This window comes from Myxocyprinus asiaticus, chromosome 5, assembly GCF_019703515.2.
Source record: "Myxocyprinus asiaticus isolate MX2 ecotype Aquarium Trade chromosome 5, UBuf_Myxa_2, whole genome shotgun sequence".
Taxonomy (NCBI): Eukaryota; Metazoa; Chordata; class Actinopteri; order Cypriniformes; family Catostomidae; genus Myxocyprinus; species Myxocyprinus asiaticus.
The window spans coordinates 49,606,913-49,622,035 of record NC_059348.1 but is presented as its reverse complement, the minus strand read 5'-3'; the positions used below and the strand labels follow the sequence as shown (position 1 = coordinate 49,622,035).

The window sequence follows — 15,123 nt, the reverse complement described above, 5'->3', positions numbered from 1 at the left end:
TCATCAATTCAGCAAAGATGCCGATAATATGATTCTATACTCTTTACTCCTTCTTTGCTCTTTTCTTCCTCTCTTCTCAGATAAAAGAAATCAAATGGGGTGATGTTGGGGGCTGGACAGGCCAGGGTGGGTCCCTGCTAGGAACAAAAAGGTGAGATTAGAAATATAACCGCATATGTTCAATAAAGCAGACACTGGTAGGGGCCTGGGTAGCTCAGTGGTAAAGACGCTGGCTACCACCTCTGGAGTTCGCTAGTTCGAATCCCAGGGCATGTTGAGTGACTCCAGCCAAGTCTCCTAAGCAACCAAATTGGCCCGGTTACTAGGGAGGGTAGAGTCACATGGGGTAACCTCCTTATGATTGCTATAATGTGGTTCGTTCTCGGTGGGGCATGTGGTGAGTGTGGGGCATGAAGCCTCCACACGCACTATGTCTCCATGGCAACACGCTCAACAAGCCACGTGATAAGATGCACGGGTTGACAATCTCAGACGCAGAGGCAACTGGAATTCATCCTCCACCACCCGGACTGAGGCAAATCACTACGCAACCACAAGGACTTAAAAGCACATTGGGAATTGGGCATTCCAAATTGGGAGACAAAGGGGAAAAATCCCCCCCCCACCCCAATTTTCTTTTTTTTTAAATAAATAAAAATAAAGCAGACACTGATAGATTTACAGAGATTTTTTTGTTTTTATAGATTTACACCTTTTATAGATTTATTCCTTTTAGCATAGTAACAGGGATGCTAATGAATAATCGATGATCGTTTATTTGTCGTTTATAATTTGATAATTAAGCTAGCGAGCAGATAATTCAGTAATCATGCCAGCACATAGAGAAAAGGCTGTGTATACAGTCATCCACCGCTAGAGGGCACACTGCCACATGCGCGTTGCATGTCACGTCCTGTCAGCAACGGAATAAATCGTGAAAATGTGTTAAAAGTACAACATGACAATAAGCATTGTTGATCCGCCATGCTCCCTGCATGGCCGGGTCCTTGTGCCCCCCCAGAATAATCTGACATTCCCCTCCTGGTCTGATGAAGAGACAACCACTAGCCCACCTTAAAGATCAAAATGCTGAATATATTAAAAATACACTATACTGAAAATAAATTAAAAAGAAGATACCAATACTTACATTTCTTAAGCATATTTATTTAAATGATATTTAAACAGTAGGCATATGCATATGTTTGGTGGTGGCTGTTTCATGTTTCCTTCTACAGTGAGGAATTTTTCTCCAATTTTGACGTTTTCAAATTTACATTAGAACGGGTGGTCAGTCAAAAATCAAACTTTGTGTAAATAAAGCTTTGAATGAAGAAATCTGCTCACCACTTACAGTTTATTGTTATTGTTAATGATTAATCGATTTTAATTCACATTAACGATTGTCGATTAAGAACATTTCTTAAAATGTGCAACCCTATATAATAATGAATTACGTTTCTAAAATCCTGAAACATCATTTACAGAACTCTTCCAGCAAAACATGTTGATAACATCGCAGAACAAATGAGGATTCACAACATCAATGCTTTACTGGTTATTGGAGGATTTGAGGTATGTACTGTAAATTAATATTTATTATTTACAGTATACATTTTTTTAGATTTACTCCATTAAAGTTGTAGTTTCATTTCAGTACAATAATTTAAATCTAAAATAAGAAGTAAAATAATTAAAATGATATAAGGAATGTTTCTATAACAGCTGTGAAGTTTTCCAGTGTTTAAATATGGTTTAAAACAGATGTAACATAGCCTACATGTATATCAGGTATCTACTGAAAATATCTAACTATATTGCTATCAACTCTTCCTTTGCATGACTTTGTTCATTATAATATATAAATAACCTTTATATGTCTGTTCTTTTACTACTTCATGGTATTACTGTTTATATTATTTAATATATTAAAAATAGTTATTCACAGGTAAAAAAACAACAACAATGACAACAACATTTTGCTTTTGGGTATTCCTTAGTTTGCTGTCATACAAGATTCTACAACAAAAATGGCTAATTCATAACTATGAGACATAAAATCTAATTTTTTTGAGTAACTCATTATTATCTTGTTATTACCACAGAATTTTATAATTATATAATATTATGTTTTTTTTTTGTTTTTTTGTTTTTTTAAGATAGCATTTTTGTCTTGTAATTCTGATCTGGTATGACAAAATATAAAAATTTTATATTGAAAGGAAACCTAAATATATGCTGGGCAGCAAAACATATCTCAGATGCCATTTGTCTATAAAAATTGTCATTTGTTTTGGGTAGGTCAACTTCAGAATTGTCAGAATCCTGCCTCAGACTCTCAAACTGGTCCTTATGTACTGTTTTACAGTCAATCTTTTCACTTTCATGTAATTTCACAATCTTGCAGTAACGAATCAACAGACCTGAATCTGAAACTCAACAGAAATACCTTCAGTGTCCTCTTCTCACCTACTCTCATGAACAAAGTGGGCATGACTCTTTGCCCCACCCCTCTCTTATAATTAACCCACAATTCTGGCCAGTGACCCATAAGACCTTGCTCTGACCGCAGGCATATCTGGGGCTGATGGAGCTGCAAGCAGCTCGTTCCAAACATGCAGAGCTTTGTGTTCCCATGGTGATGGTCCCGGCCACTGTGTCCAACAATATTCCTGGTTCAGACCTGAGTATTGGGGCAGACACTGCTCTCAATGCCATCACGGACGTAAGACTTCACACACTTGTGTCAGAGTGTGTGTTTGTGTGGGGTGGTGGGCGTGTACGTTTGTTTGTCAAGAGCACTGTTGTGTCATTAAGATGCTGTATGCTGATAGGTCAGGGCTGCCGAATGATGACTAACCTCCATCAATGTGTTAGAGCTATATTTAGTTAAGGTAGAGCTGCATTTGGTAGATGAGGTATAGCTGTAGTTAGTTAAGGTAGAGCTGTATTTGCTTAGGTGAGGTTGAGCTGTATTTAGTAAGTTAAGATAGAGCTGAATTTGGTAAGCTAAGGTAGTGCTGCTTTTGGTAGAGCTATATTAGGTTAACTGATGTGGAGCTGTATTTGGTTAGGTGAGGTATAGTTGTAGTTGTTAAGATAGAGTTGTAGTTGGTTAGGTAAGGTCGAGCTGTATTTGGTTTAATGTAGTAGAGCTGTTTTAGTTTAGTTAAGGTAGAGATGTATTTAGTTAGGTGAGGTAGAGCTTTATTTAGTTAATTGAGGTAGAGCTGTATTTGGTTAGGTGAGGTAAAGCTGTATTTAGTTAATTGATGTAGAGCTGTATTTGGTTAAGTGAGGAAGAGCTGTATTTAGTTAACTGAGGTAGAGCTGTATTTAGTTAATTGAGGTAGAGCTGTATTTGGTTAGGTGAGGTAAAGCTGTATTTCATTCATTGATGTAGAGCTGTATTTGGTTAAGTGAGGAAGAGCTGTATTTAGTTAGATGAAGTAGAGCTGTATTTAGTTAACTGAGGTAGAGTCATATTTGGTTAGGTGAGGTAGAGCAGTATTTGATTAGGTGAGGTAGAGCTGTATTTAGTTAATTGAGGTAGAGCTGTATTTAGTTAATTGAGGTAGAGCTGTATTTGATTAGGTGAGGTAGAGCTGTATTTAGTTAAGTGAGGTAGAGCTGTATTTAGTTAAGTGAGGTAGAGCTGTATTTAGTTAACTGAGGTAGAACCATATTTGGTTAGGTGAGGTAGAGCTGTCTTTTGTCAATTGAGGTAGAGCTGTATTTAGTTAAGTGAGGTAGAGCTGTATTTAGTTAGGTGAGGTAGAGCAATATTTAGTTAACTGAGGTAGAACCATATTTGGTTAGGTGAGGTAGAGCTGTCTTTAGTCAATTGAGGTAGAGCTGTATTTGGTTAGGTGAGGTAGAGCTGTATTTAGTTAACTGAGGTAGTGCTGTATTTGGTTAAGTGAGGTAGAGCTGTATTTAGTCAAATGAGGTTTAGCTGTATTTGGTTAGGTGAGGTAGAGCTGTATTTGGTTAGGTGAGGTAGAGCTGTATTTGGTTAGGTGAGGTAGAGCTGTATTTAGTTAACTGAGGTAGAGCTGTATTTGGTTAGGTGAGGTAGAGCTGTATTTGGTTAAGTGAGGAAGAGCTGTATTTAGTTAACTGAGGTAGAGCTGTATTTGGTTAGGTGAGGTAGAGCTGTATTTGGTTAGGTGAGGTAGAGCTGTATTTGGTTAGGTGAGGTAGAGCTGTATTTAGGTAATTGAGGAAGAGCTGTATTTATTTATCTGAGGTAGAGCTGTATTTGGTTAAGTGAGGAAGAGCTGTATTTAGTTAACTGAGGTAGAGCTGTATTTGGTTAGGTGAGGTAGAGCTGTATTTGGTTAGGTGAGGTAGAGCTGTATTTAGGTAATTGAGGCAGAGCTGTATTTAGGTAATTGAGGCAGAGCTGTATTTGGTTAAGTGAGGAAGAGCTGTATTTAGTTAATTGAGGTAGAGCTGTATTTGGTTAGGTGAGGTAGAACTGTATCTGATTAGTTATGGTAAAGCTACATTTGGTAGGTGAGTTAGAGCTGTTCGTTAGGGTTAGGTAGAACTATAGTTAGTTAATTGAGGTAGAGCTGTATTTAGTTAACTGAGGTAGAGCTGTATTTGGTTAGGTGAGGTAGAGCTGTATTTGGTTAGGTGAGGTAGAGCTGTATTTAGTCAATTGGGGTAGAGCTGTATTTGGTTAGGTGAGGTAGAGCTGTATTTGGTTAGGTGAGGTAGAGCTGTATTTAGTTAACTGAGGTAGAGTTGTATTTGGTTAGGTGAGGTAGAGCTGTATTTGGTTAGGTGAGGTAGAGCTGTATTTAGTTAACTGAGGTAGAGTTGTATTTGGTTAGGTGAGGTAGAGCTGTATTTAGTTAACTGAGGTAGAGCTGTATTTAGTTAATTGAGGTAGAGCTGTATTTGGTTAAGTGAGGAAGAGCTGTATTTAGTTAACTGAGGTACAGCTGTATTTGTTTAGGTGAGGTAGAGCTGTATTTGGTTAGGTGAGGTAGAGCTGTATTTAGGTAATTGAGGCAGAGCTGTATTTGGTTAAGTGAGGAAGAGCTGTATTTATTTATCTGAGGCAGAGCTGTATTTGGTTAGGTGAGGTAGAACTGTATTTAGTTAATTGAGGTAGAGCTGTATTTGGTTAGGTGAGGTAGAGCTGTGTTTGGTGGGGTGAGGTAAAGCTACATTTGATTAGTTAAGGTAAAGCTGCATTTGGAAGGTGAGGTAGAGCTGTGTTTGGTGGAAATGAGGTTTGTTGTCATTGCACCCTGACTATATCAGTGTGTCTTTAGTCGAAGCATGTGGTTACACAGCACAACCTGGTCCTCAGTCTTGCAATTGACTATATTGCTTTTTATATGATTTTTTTTTCTTTTCTGTGCTTATCTGTGTTTCTGTTTAATGAATAAATGTTGTATTGAAGGTCTGGTTCAATACACAATGTTCACCATCACCATTGCATTTAGATCCAAATTTGTATTTATTTTTTATTATAATGTTATCTTTAGATAATCTACTTTCATATCTCAAGAATACCCTGAATGATCTTTAACATTTGAGCTCAGTTCAGCTCAGATGTGCATGAGATACTGTCCACTAGAATAAGTTGAATCATTTGACCAAATTTATGAGGATTATTACAAAAAAACATTTATATTAATATTTAGATAACACACAATGATAATAAATTAATTAGTATTTTTGTATTTTAAAAAAATATGTTGAAACATTTTATGAATTATGGTCTATGAATTCTGGCTAATGGGAACTGAGCTCAGTGTTTGACATTAAATAACATCACTAACATCTAACAGCACTCAGTGGACATTTTTCCAATTAAATTAACATTCATTGGTAAAAATTTCATTTATTTCTGTTTATCTTGTAGCTGTGGAATTATCTTACTTGTGAGTTCCAGCAATGACAAATAATTACATGCTTTAGCTCTAAATCACTGATGCCAATGGATAAATTAAAGGAATAGCCCAGATTAGTTCAAACTTAATTTATATGGACAGCATTTGTGTCATGCTGTTTGCTGATTTATGCTGAAAATATTTTCTGGGGAAACAAAATCAGTTTACAGTAATACACCTGTAATAGAATTTCCCTACTTAGTAGGCAAGTAGGGAAAATATGAACCTCAGACATGAAGTTTTCAGAAAGAAATGCATTTCACAAATGCTATCCATTTACATTTTGGTTGTCATAAACCCATAATATGCCTTCAGTCTTTCATCAAGTTCAATTTAAGTGGAACTTGCTGCATGCTGTTTTGGGCTGATATCTTGTGTGTTTCTGTCTGCATGTGTGTGATTCAGGGTCTGGTTGTGCTTGTGTGTAGTCTGATTGCACAGGTGTATTTAGACAGTCATGTTATGCCTCTGACACCATTTAGCCAATTGGATGCCATGCCCACATCACAAGTTGGAGCTCCACCTGGTGGTTAACTACATGTTTGACCATGGTCCTCCTGAGGTGCTGTAAAAATGACAGGATGCTTGAGGTTCCTCACATGCCAAACGAAACATTAAGAAACATCCAATTATTCCATAGTGTTCTATTTTAAAACTCTGTCACCACTTTTCCAAGCGACTCACATCCGCAGTGAATGTAGCTCTCCAGGGTGTCTGTCAAAAGTGAGCTGTGGTTCTAATGCATGTGCACTGCTGCAGGCATTTGAAAGTTTGCTGCAGCTGGTTGATGCCTGCAACAGCTATGAGGAGTTCTGTGTGCCCATGTACATGCTGCCCGCCACCATCAGTAATAATGTGCTGACACCTCACTCAATGCCATAGTGGAGGTAAGACACGAATTAGACCTGAGACATGAATTGTTTGTAATATTGTTGCAGTTTTATTATAAAGAGTTAATGTATTTACATTATCATTAAAAGTCTATATTAGATATATATTACATATTGTTCATTATAATTGTATATTATACAAAACTGAAAACAGTTTTTATTTTATGCATACCAGGGAGTTGAGTTGAGAAACTCATAAAGAAAATGTTTTCCTAGGGTTTACATGTAATTTTGTCCCTATTTAAAGATCTGACCAGGAGCTATTGATCTTTGATCTTATCTATGCTTATAACATGACCTACAATTTATTTTAGATGCTGATCTGAAACGATTCACTTCATTTTTACTGTTTATTATTAAGATGCATGGCAAACATGGCTGATCACAAAAAAAAAAAAAAAAAAAAAAAAAAATTCCATTATTGTTAGTTGCACAAACTCACAGGAACCTCATGCATGTTCTTTGTTGTAGTGAACTTAATTTTGTGTGTGCTCTGCCTTGTTCTTGCACTGTGATGTCTGTTTAATGTCTGTATAACATGATGAATGTATGAATGCATGTATATGGCAGTGTCAAATCTGCAGCTATACAGAATTCTGCATGTCTGATGGTAGCCTATATGCTGTGTGTGTGTGTGTGTGTGTGTGTGGCCATGAGTGTGATAAAGAGAGACAGTAAAGATGTTTTATCTTAAAGCATTAAACTGTGTGTGTTAGACGTGTGATCGTATAAAACAGTCCGCCAGTGGTACGAAGCGTCGCGTGTTCATTATTGAGACCATGGGCGGGTACTGTGGTTACCTGGCCACTGTTGGGGGGCTGGCGGCCGGAGCTGATGCAGCATATATCTACGAAGAGCCGTTTGACATCCGAGACCTACAGGTGAGGGAGAGAGTTTTGATATCTGCATATATTCACTGCAATGTGTTTTCTGAATTGTTTCCAAAAAAGTACTTTGTTCATTGAATATAGCTTGACGCCAAATTGAATATAGCTCTGTATCTTTATATACTGTAGATCCAGCTCACTACATAAATTCTCTCATACACACCACTAAAATGTATCAAAAATGACCATGGTATTCAATTACAATGAAGTATTCCAGAGAGACATGCAATAATTATTTTTTATATATTCAATACTATATATCAAAGTATCATGGTATTACTGTACCATGTCACTGCCACAGTATTTTTGTTTTGTTTATAACAGACAGATGGCAGTGTTTATGCTCAAATCTTTTTTAATTTTTAATTTTGTCCTCGATGAGGATAGAAATTATGAGAGAACTTGTAAAACCTTTTTACACTGTTTCAAACAAATAATCCAGACATACACATTTGAACATTTACATACTATTGGACAATTCACACATACAGTTGAAGTCAGAAGTTTACATACACTTAGGTTCATTTTTAACTGCTTCACAGATTTAATATTAGCAAACTATAGCTTTGGCAAGTCGTTTAGGACATCTACTTTGTGTATGACACAAGTCATTTTTCCAACAATTGTTTACAGACAAATTGCTTCACTTTTAATTGACTATATCACAATTCCAGTGGGTCAGAAGTTTATATACACTAAGTTAACTGTGCCTTAAGCAGCTTGGAAAATTCCAGAAAATTATGTCAAGCCTTTAGCCAATTAGCCAATTAGCTTCTGATAGGAGGTGTACTGAACTGGAGGTGTACCTGTGGATGTATTTTAAGGCCTACCTTCAAACTCAGTGCCTTTTTGCTTGACATCATGGGAAAATCAAAAGAAATCACACAGCCATCATCCCACTCAGGAAGGAGATGCATTCTGTCTCCTAGAGAAGAATGTAGTTTGGTATGAAAAGGGGTGTGAAAATCAATCCCAGAACAACAGCAAAGGACCTTGTTAAGATGCTGGAGGAAACAGGTAGACAAGTATCTATATCCACAGTAAAACGAGTGCTATATTGACATAACCTGAAAGGCTGCTCAGCAAGGAAGAAGCCAATGGTCCAAAACCGGCATAAAAAAGCCAGACTACAGTTTGCAAGTGCACATGGGGACAAAGATCTTACTTTTTGGAGAAATTTCCTCTGGTCTGATGAAACAAAAATTTAACTTTTTGGCCATAATGACCATCATTATGTTTGGAGGAAAAAGGGTGAGGCTTGCAAGCCGAAGAACACCATCCCAACCGTGAAGCATGGGGGTGGCAGCATCATGTTGTGGGGGTGCTTTGCTGCAGGAGGGACTGGTGCACTTCACAAAATAAATGGCATAATGAGGAAGGAAAATTATGTGAATATATTGAAGCAAAATCTCAAGACATCAGCTATGAAGTTAAAGCTCGGTCGCAAATGGGTCTTCCAAATGGACAATGACCCCAAACATACTTCCAAAGTTGTGGCAAAATAGCTTAAGGACAACAAAGTCAAGGTATTGGAGTGGTCAACACAAACCCCTGACCTCAATCTGACAGAAAATTTGTGGGCAGAACTGAAAAAGCGTGTGCGAGCGAGGAGGTCTACAAACCTGACTCAGTTACACCAGTTCTGTCTGGAGGAATGGGCCAAAATCAGAATCAGAATCAGCTTTATTGCCAAGTATGCTTACACATACAAGGAATTTGTCTTGGTGACAGGAGCTTCCAGTGTACAACAATACAAAAACAATACAAAATCAGCAACAAGACATAGATAATAATAAAAAATATAAAATAATTATACACATACACACACATACATACACATACTTACATACATATACACATACACATACATAGTGCAAATCTAATACAAATCTGTTATCTGTTATGTATAGTGCAAATGTTTTTTTTTTTTTTTGTTTTTTTTCAGAGGAATGAAATGGCAGAAGAGGTTGGATGTGTTGGATAAATATAAAAAAGAATGAACTGTGTATTGCACATAGTTATTGCTCAGTGGGGCAGTTTAGCTGTTCATGAGATGGATAGCCTGAGGGAAAAAACTGTTCCTGTGCCTGACGGTTCTGGTGCTCAGAGCTCTGAATCGTCGGCCAGAAGGCAACAGTTCAAAAAGGTAATGGGCAGGGTGAGTGGGGTCCAGAGTGATTTTTCCAGCCTTTTTCCTCACTCTGGAAGTGTATAGTTCTTAAAAGGGGGGCAGAGGGCAACCAATAATCCTCTCAGCAGTCCGAACTATCCTTTGTAGTCTTCTGATGTCTGATTTCGTAGCTGAACCAAACCAGACAGTTATTGAAGTGCAGAGGACAGACTCGATGACTGCTGAGTAGAACTTCCTCAACTTGAGAAGGATGTACAAACACTGCTGAGCCTTTTTCACAATGAAGTCAATGTGGGTCTCCCACTTCAGGTCCTGTGAGATGGTGGTGCCCAGGAACCTGAATGTCTCCACTGCTGCCACAGTGCTGTTTAGAATGGTGAGGGGGGTCAGTGTTGGGGTGTTCCTCCTAAAGTCCACAATCATCTCCACCGTTTTGAGAGTGTTCAGCTCAAGGTTGTTTTGACTGCACCAGACAGCCAGCTGTTCAACCTCCCTTCTGTATGCAGACTCATCATCATCTCGGATGAGGCCGATGACAGTGGTGTCATCTGCAAACTTCAGGAGCTTGACAGAGGGGTCCTTGGCGATGTAGTCATTGGTGTAGAGGGAGAAGAGTAGTGGGGAGAGCACACATCCCTGGGGGGCACCAGTGCTGATTGTACAGGTGCTGGAAGTAAGTTTCCCCTGTCTCACAAGCTGCTGCCTGTCCATCAGAAAGCTGGTAGATGGACAAGGGAACAGAGAGTTGGTGTAATTTATCTGGGAGTATAGCTGGGATGATGGTGTTGAAAGCCGAACTGAAGTCCACAAAAAGGATCCTTGCATATGTCCCTGGTCTGTCCAGATGTTGCAGGATATGATGCAATCAGAAGTTTCCCAGCTGAGAAGTGAGAAGCTTGCGCAAGGCTACCTAAAACGTTTGACCCAAGTTAAACAATTTAAAGGCAATGCTTCCAAATACTAACAAAGTGTATGTAAACTTCTGACCCACTGGGAATGTGATGAAAGAAATAAAAGCTGAAATAAATCATTCTCTCTACTATTATTCTGACATTTCACATTCTTAAAATAAAGTAGTGATCCTAACTGACCTAAGACAGGGAATGTTTTCTATGATTAAATGTCAGGAATTGTGAAAAACTGAGTTTAAATGTATTTGGCTAAGGTGTATGTAAACTTCTGACTTCAACTGTACACAAACCAATGCATTTGAGGGCCAAAAGATGAAGTCTGCCCCCTTCTGTCAGACTCAGGCATTACAGTCTACACCCCTTCCCCTGTCCTCTGTCTGCTATGTTAAACATAGGGAGGAATATCTAAGGAAAGAGAGAGAGAGAGAGAGAGAGAGAGAGAGAGAGAGCAAGCAAGCAAGCATCACCTCATGAGTTTTTATGAGTGCCCTATTTTTTCAGTCTAACGTGGAACATTTAACTGAGAAGATGAAGACCAGCATCCAAAGAGGATTAGTGCTCAGGTATGATACACACATCTTCTACATACATGTAATGCCTGTGAGGGATCATTTTTGAGTGTATATATAATGCCTTATCTATCTATCTATCTATCTATCTATCTATCTATCTGTCTGTCTGTCTGTCTCATGAAAATGTATGTTTATGAGTTGTGCAGGAATGAGAACAGCAGTGAGAACTACACCACTGACTTTATCTACCAGCTGTACAATGAAGAAGGCAAAGGAGTGTTTGACTGCAGAAAGAATGTCCTGGGACACATGCAGCAGGTACACACACACACACACACACACACACACACATGTTGGGTTTTCATGTTTTATGAGGACTGTCCATAGACATAATGGTTTTTATACTGTACACATTTTATATTCTATGCCCTAACCCTACCCCTAAACCTAACCCTCACAGAAAACTTTCTGCATTTTTACATTTTCAAAAAACATCGTTTAGTATGTTTTTTTTTAAAGTGATTTGAATTATGGGGACATTAGAAATGTCCTCATAAACCACATTTATAGCATAATACCCCTGTAATTACCAGTTTGTAACCTAAAAATAAGTCCTTGTAAACCAGGCAAACCCCTCCCCCCTTCCACACACACACACACACACACAGTTGTGATTATTACTACATTCCGCCATGTTTTTATGTCCTGTAGGGTGGCGCTCCATCCCCGTTTGATAGGAATTTTGGCACCAAGATTGCAGCTAAAGCCGTGCAGTGGATCTCCAAGAAGCTCAAAGAGTTTTATCGAGAAGGTAGACAGAAATCACTCCTGTTTTTCAGCCTCAAGTGTCAAAAACTTGCAAGGTGAATTAACTTTTTCAGTGATAAAACACTTTCTCCTATCCAAGTTAGTTACTTTTAAGTACATTACTTGGGTTTCACATTTAAAAAAATATTATGTAGGAAAAAAAAAAAAAAATGTTATTTTTATATGCACATCTGTTTGTGTTTCTGTGTCAGTGAATATCCGGGGCTTAGCTCAGACCTCTGTGGATACATATTGGGCCATCTTTTGAAATATTGGAATATAATACACTTTATAATAAAAGTTTAAATATTACATCTGAGAGATGTACTCTATAGTATAATCTATACTTTATATACAGAATAAGTCTTTAAATGTTACTGAAACTAAAACTAAAAGGTCCCACTAACTTTTGTCTCTGCTTCAGATACACTTAAAGATCAAAAATTGCATGCTTTTAACACTATGTACTTTTTAAAAATGAATTCCAAGGTAATATAACACAAAGCAAAATGTTATACATTTCTATTATACATTTTTTAAATATTGAGTGTAAAACAAATTGTGAGATTTACGCTGCTAAATAAGGCGAAAACGCATCATCACAGTCTGTGAAATGGTCTGTTAACAGTTTTGATACCTATTATTGATTCGTTGGGTGTTTTAAGTTAGTTAAGAAGATAGCAGGCTATACATAGGCTAAAATGTATGATTATGATGGAAATATAGTTGCTAGATTTGCCAAAGCTTGCAAGGTTCATGGCATCTTGTCTTAATGAAAGTTTTGCAAAAAACGCAAATGTCCTAGCTCTCAACTTATAGTTAGCAAATTCCTCAAGCACAACTGTAGATATTACAGTGCTCTTTGTTTTCAGGGTTATATACTGTATATAAATATTTAGTACTTACTGCATCTGGATGGACCAACTCAACAGAGTTTCCAAAATCTCACCAAAACAGGAATGTTGACCAGACACACAGCCTGTCGTGAGCGCTCTTCGTGCATGTGCGCACATACAGTACATGAATGCTGGGAAGCAGTTGTCAGCAAGACAGCACGTGTGTACTGAATTGAGCGTGTATTTGGTGTTACTGATACTGTAGAAAGACAAGTATCATTATTTGATATGTATTACTTAATATTAAAATATATGGTTAAAATATTAAAATATAATATGTTTTCTTATCACTTGATACCAAAGCACTGGTACTTCTGACATCACTACAAGATGATAAAAACATTCGTGGCTCAAGCCTTGGTAGCCCAGCCCTAGCACCATCCATGAGGAAATTTATAATAAAAAAAATAATAAAAATAAAAAAAGTGTTTAGAAAGTAACTTTAAAGTAATTAGTAATGAAATTACTTTTCCAATTAAGTAATCAGTAATCTAATTAAAATTTTTAGAGATGTAATTAGTCATTTCTATTGGATTATGTTACGTTTCTTACCCAAAACTGCTCTTATCCCAACTTTATATGCAGAGTAAACCATTTATAGGTTGATTTCTGAAACTGTAAACACTGTGTCTTTGTGGTACTGTAAAAATATAGTTTTGTTTTTTAGATCTGATGTTAGTAAATGCCACAATAATTTTCCAGACATAGTTTCCACAGGTTTAAATGAACAATTCTTTGTAAACGTTCACAGATTTCTTCACTCTACAGATTTTTTGTGACCAAGTTAGTAATTATTTTCTTTTGCTCTTTGTATTCTGCTTTCCTTGGATGGCTCAGCTGATGGTAAATGTCTAAAAAAAAAAAAAAAAAAAAAAGGATCTGCGGTTTATCTTTGTTTTTCATTGTTGCCGTTGCAGTGATTCTTACAAAGTGTTTTTATAGATATAACTCTAACTAGCAATTTTTTTAAGTCACTGATTTACTGTGTGCGTATTTTGTAGGCCGTGTGTTTGCAAACACTGAGGATTCTGCGTGTTTGTTGGGGATGCGACGCAGGGCTCTGGTCTTTCAGCCAGTGACACAACTCAAGGATGACACAGATTTTGTGTAAGACAACATACTGATATACACACATTCCCAAAGCTAATTCTTTTATCTTGGTTCATAAAATAATTTTCATAATTAATGACAACATTTGTTATGTTTTCCCTAAATGTCCTAAACAGAGTGAATTAAAACTTAAAAGGGCCCATATTTTACACTAATGCAGCATTTTTTTTTCTGACGTCCACTTTTAAATAATAAAGTTAGTCATTTAATTTTCATTTAATAATTTTGTTTAACCTTAACCTTTTTCCATTCTCATTCTGCCCCTTAGGCTGTTCACGCTAATAGGGTTGGGTCTGAAAACACCTTTATTACGCCTCTCATTCACACTAGAATTGCATATTTCTTCTCTGAAAAAAAAAAAAAAAAAACAAAAAACGAAAATAGAGCATTTTGAAAAAGCTCTCCATTACTGCACAGGTGGAAAACGATAATGTTAGGAAACTGAAAACGATTTACTGTGGATTTGGCACAGTTAAAGGTATAGTTCACCCAAAAATGAAAGTTCTCTCATAATTTACTCACCCTCATGCCATCCCAGATGTGTATGACTTTCTTTCTTTTTAGAAGAATATCTCAGCTCTGTAGGTCCATACAATGCAAATGAATGGTGACCAAACCATTGAAGGTCCAAAATGGACATAATCCATATGACTTAAGTGGTTGAATCGATATCTTCAGAAGCGATATATGTGTTGGTGAGAAATAAATCCATATTTAAGTCCTTTTTTTACTATCAATCTCCACTTTTACTTCCTTCTTTTGTTTTTGGCAACCTACTGGGGAGAGAGGTGAATTTAGTGTAAAAAAGGACTTAAATATTCATCCGTTTCTCACCCACATCTATCATATCATTTCTGAAGACATGGATTTTACCACTGGAGCCTTATGAATTACTTTTATCCTTCCTTTATGTCCTTTTTGGAGTTTTAACGTTCTGGTCACCATTCACTTGCATTGTGAGGACCTACAGAACAGAGATATTCTTCTAAAAATCAGTTTGTGTTCAGCAGAAGAAAGTCATACACTTCAGGGATGGCATGAGGGTAAGTAAATGAGAGAATTTTCAT

The 15,123-nt window shown here is 37.1% G+C and overlaps 1 protein-coding gene across 4 annotated transcripts in view; it reads left to right on the top strand.

The window, feature by feature from the left end:
• The window catches only part of LOC127441101 (ATP-dependent 6-phosphofructokinase, platelet type-like), a 42,641-nt gene that overhangs the window by 20,670 nt on the left and 6,848 nt on the right, over window positions 1–15,123 (top strand). For all 4 annotated transcript variants that reach the window (XR_007897272.1, XM_051698288.1, XM_051698287.1 and 1 more), the window contains 8 exons: window positions 81–151; window positions 1,488–1,575; window positions 2,573–2,725; window positions 7,519–7,683; window positions 11,233–11,294; window positions 11,450–11,561; window positions 11,955–12,054; window positions 13,948–14,053. Coding sequence is in view for 3 of the 4 variants with exons in the window: in XM_051698288.1 (XP_051554248.1) it covers window positions 81–151; window positions 1,488–1,575; window positions 2,573–2,725; window positions 7,519–7,683; window positions 11,233–11,294; window positions 11,450–11,561; window positions 11,955–12,054; window positions 13,948–14,053 (857 nt within the window). In the remaining variant the exon portion in view is untranslated. The remainder of the gene's footprint in view (window positions 1–80; window positions 152–1,487; window positions 1,576–2,572; window positions 2,726–7,518; window positions 7,684–11,232; window positions 11,295–11,449; window positions 11,562–11,954; window positions 12,055–13,947; window positions 14,054–15,123) is intronic.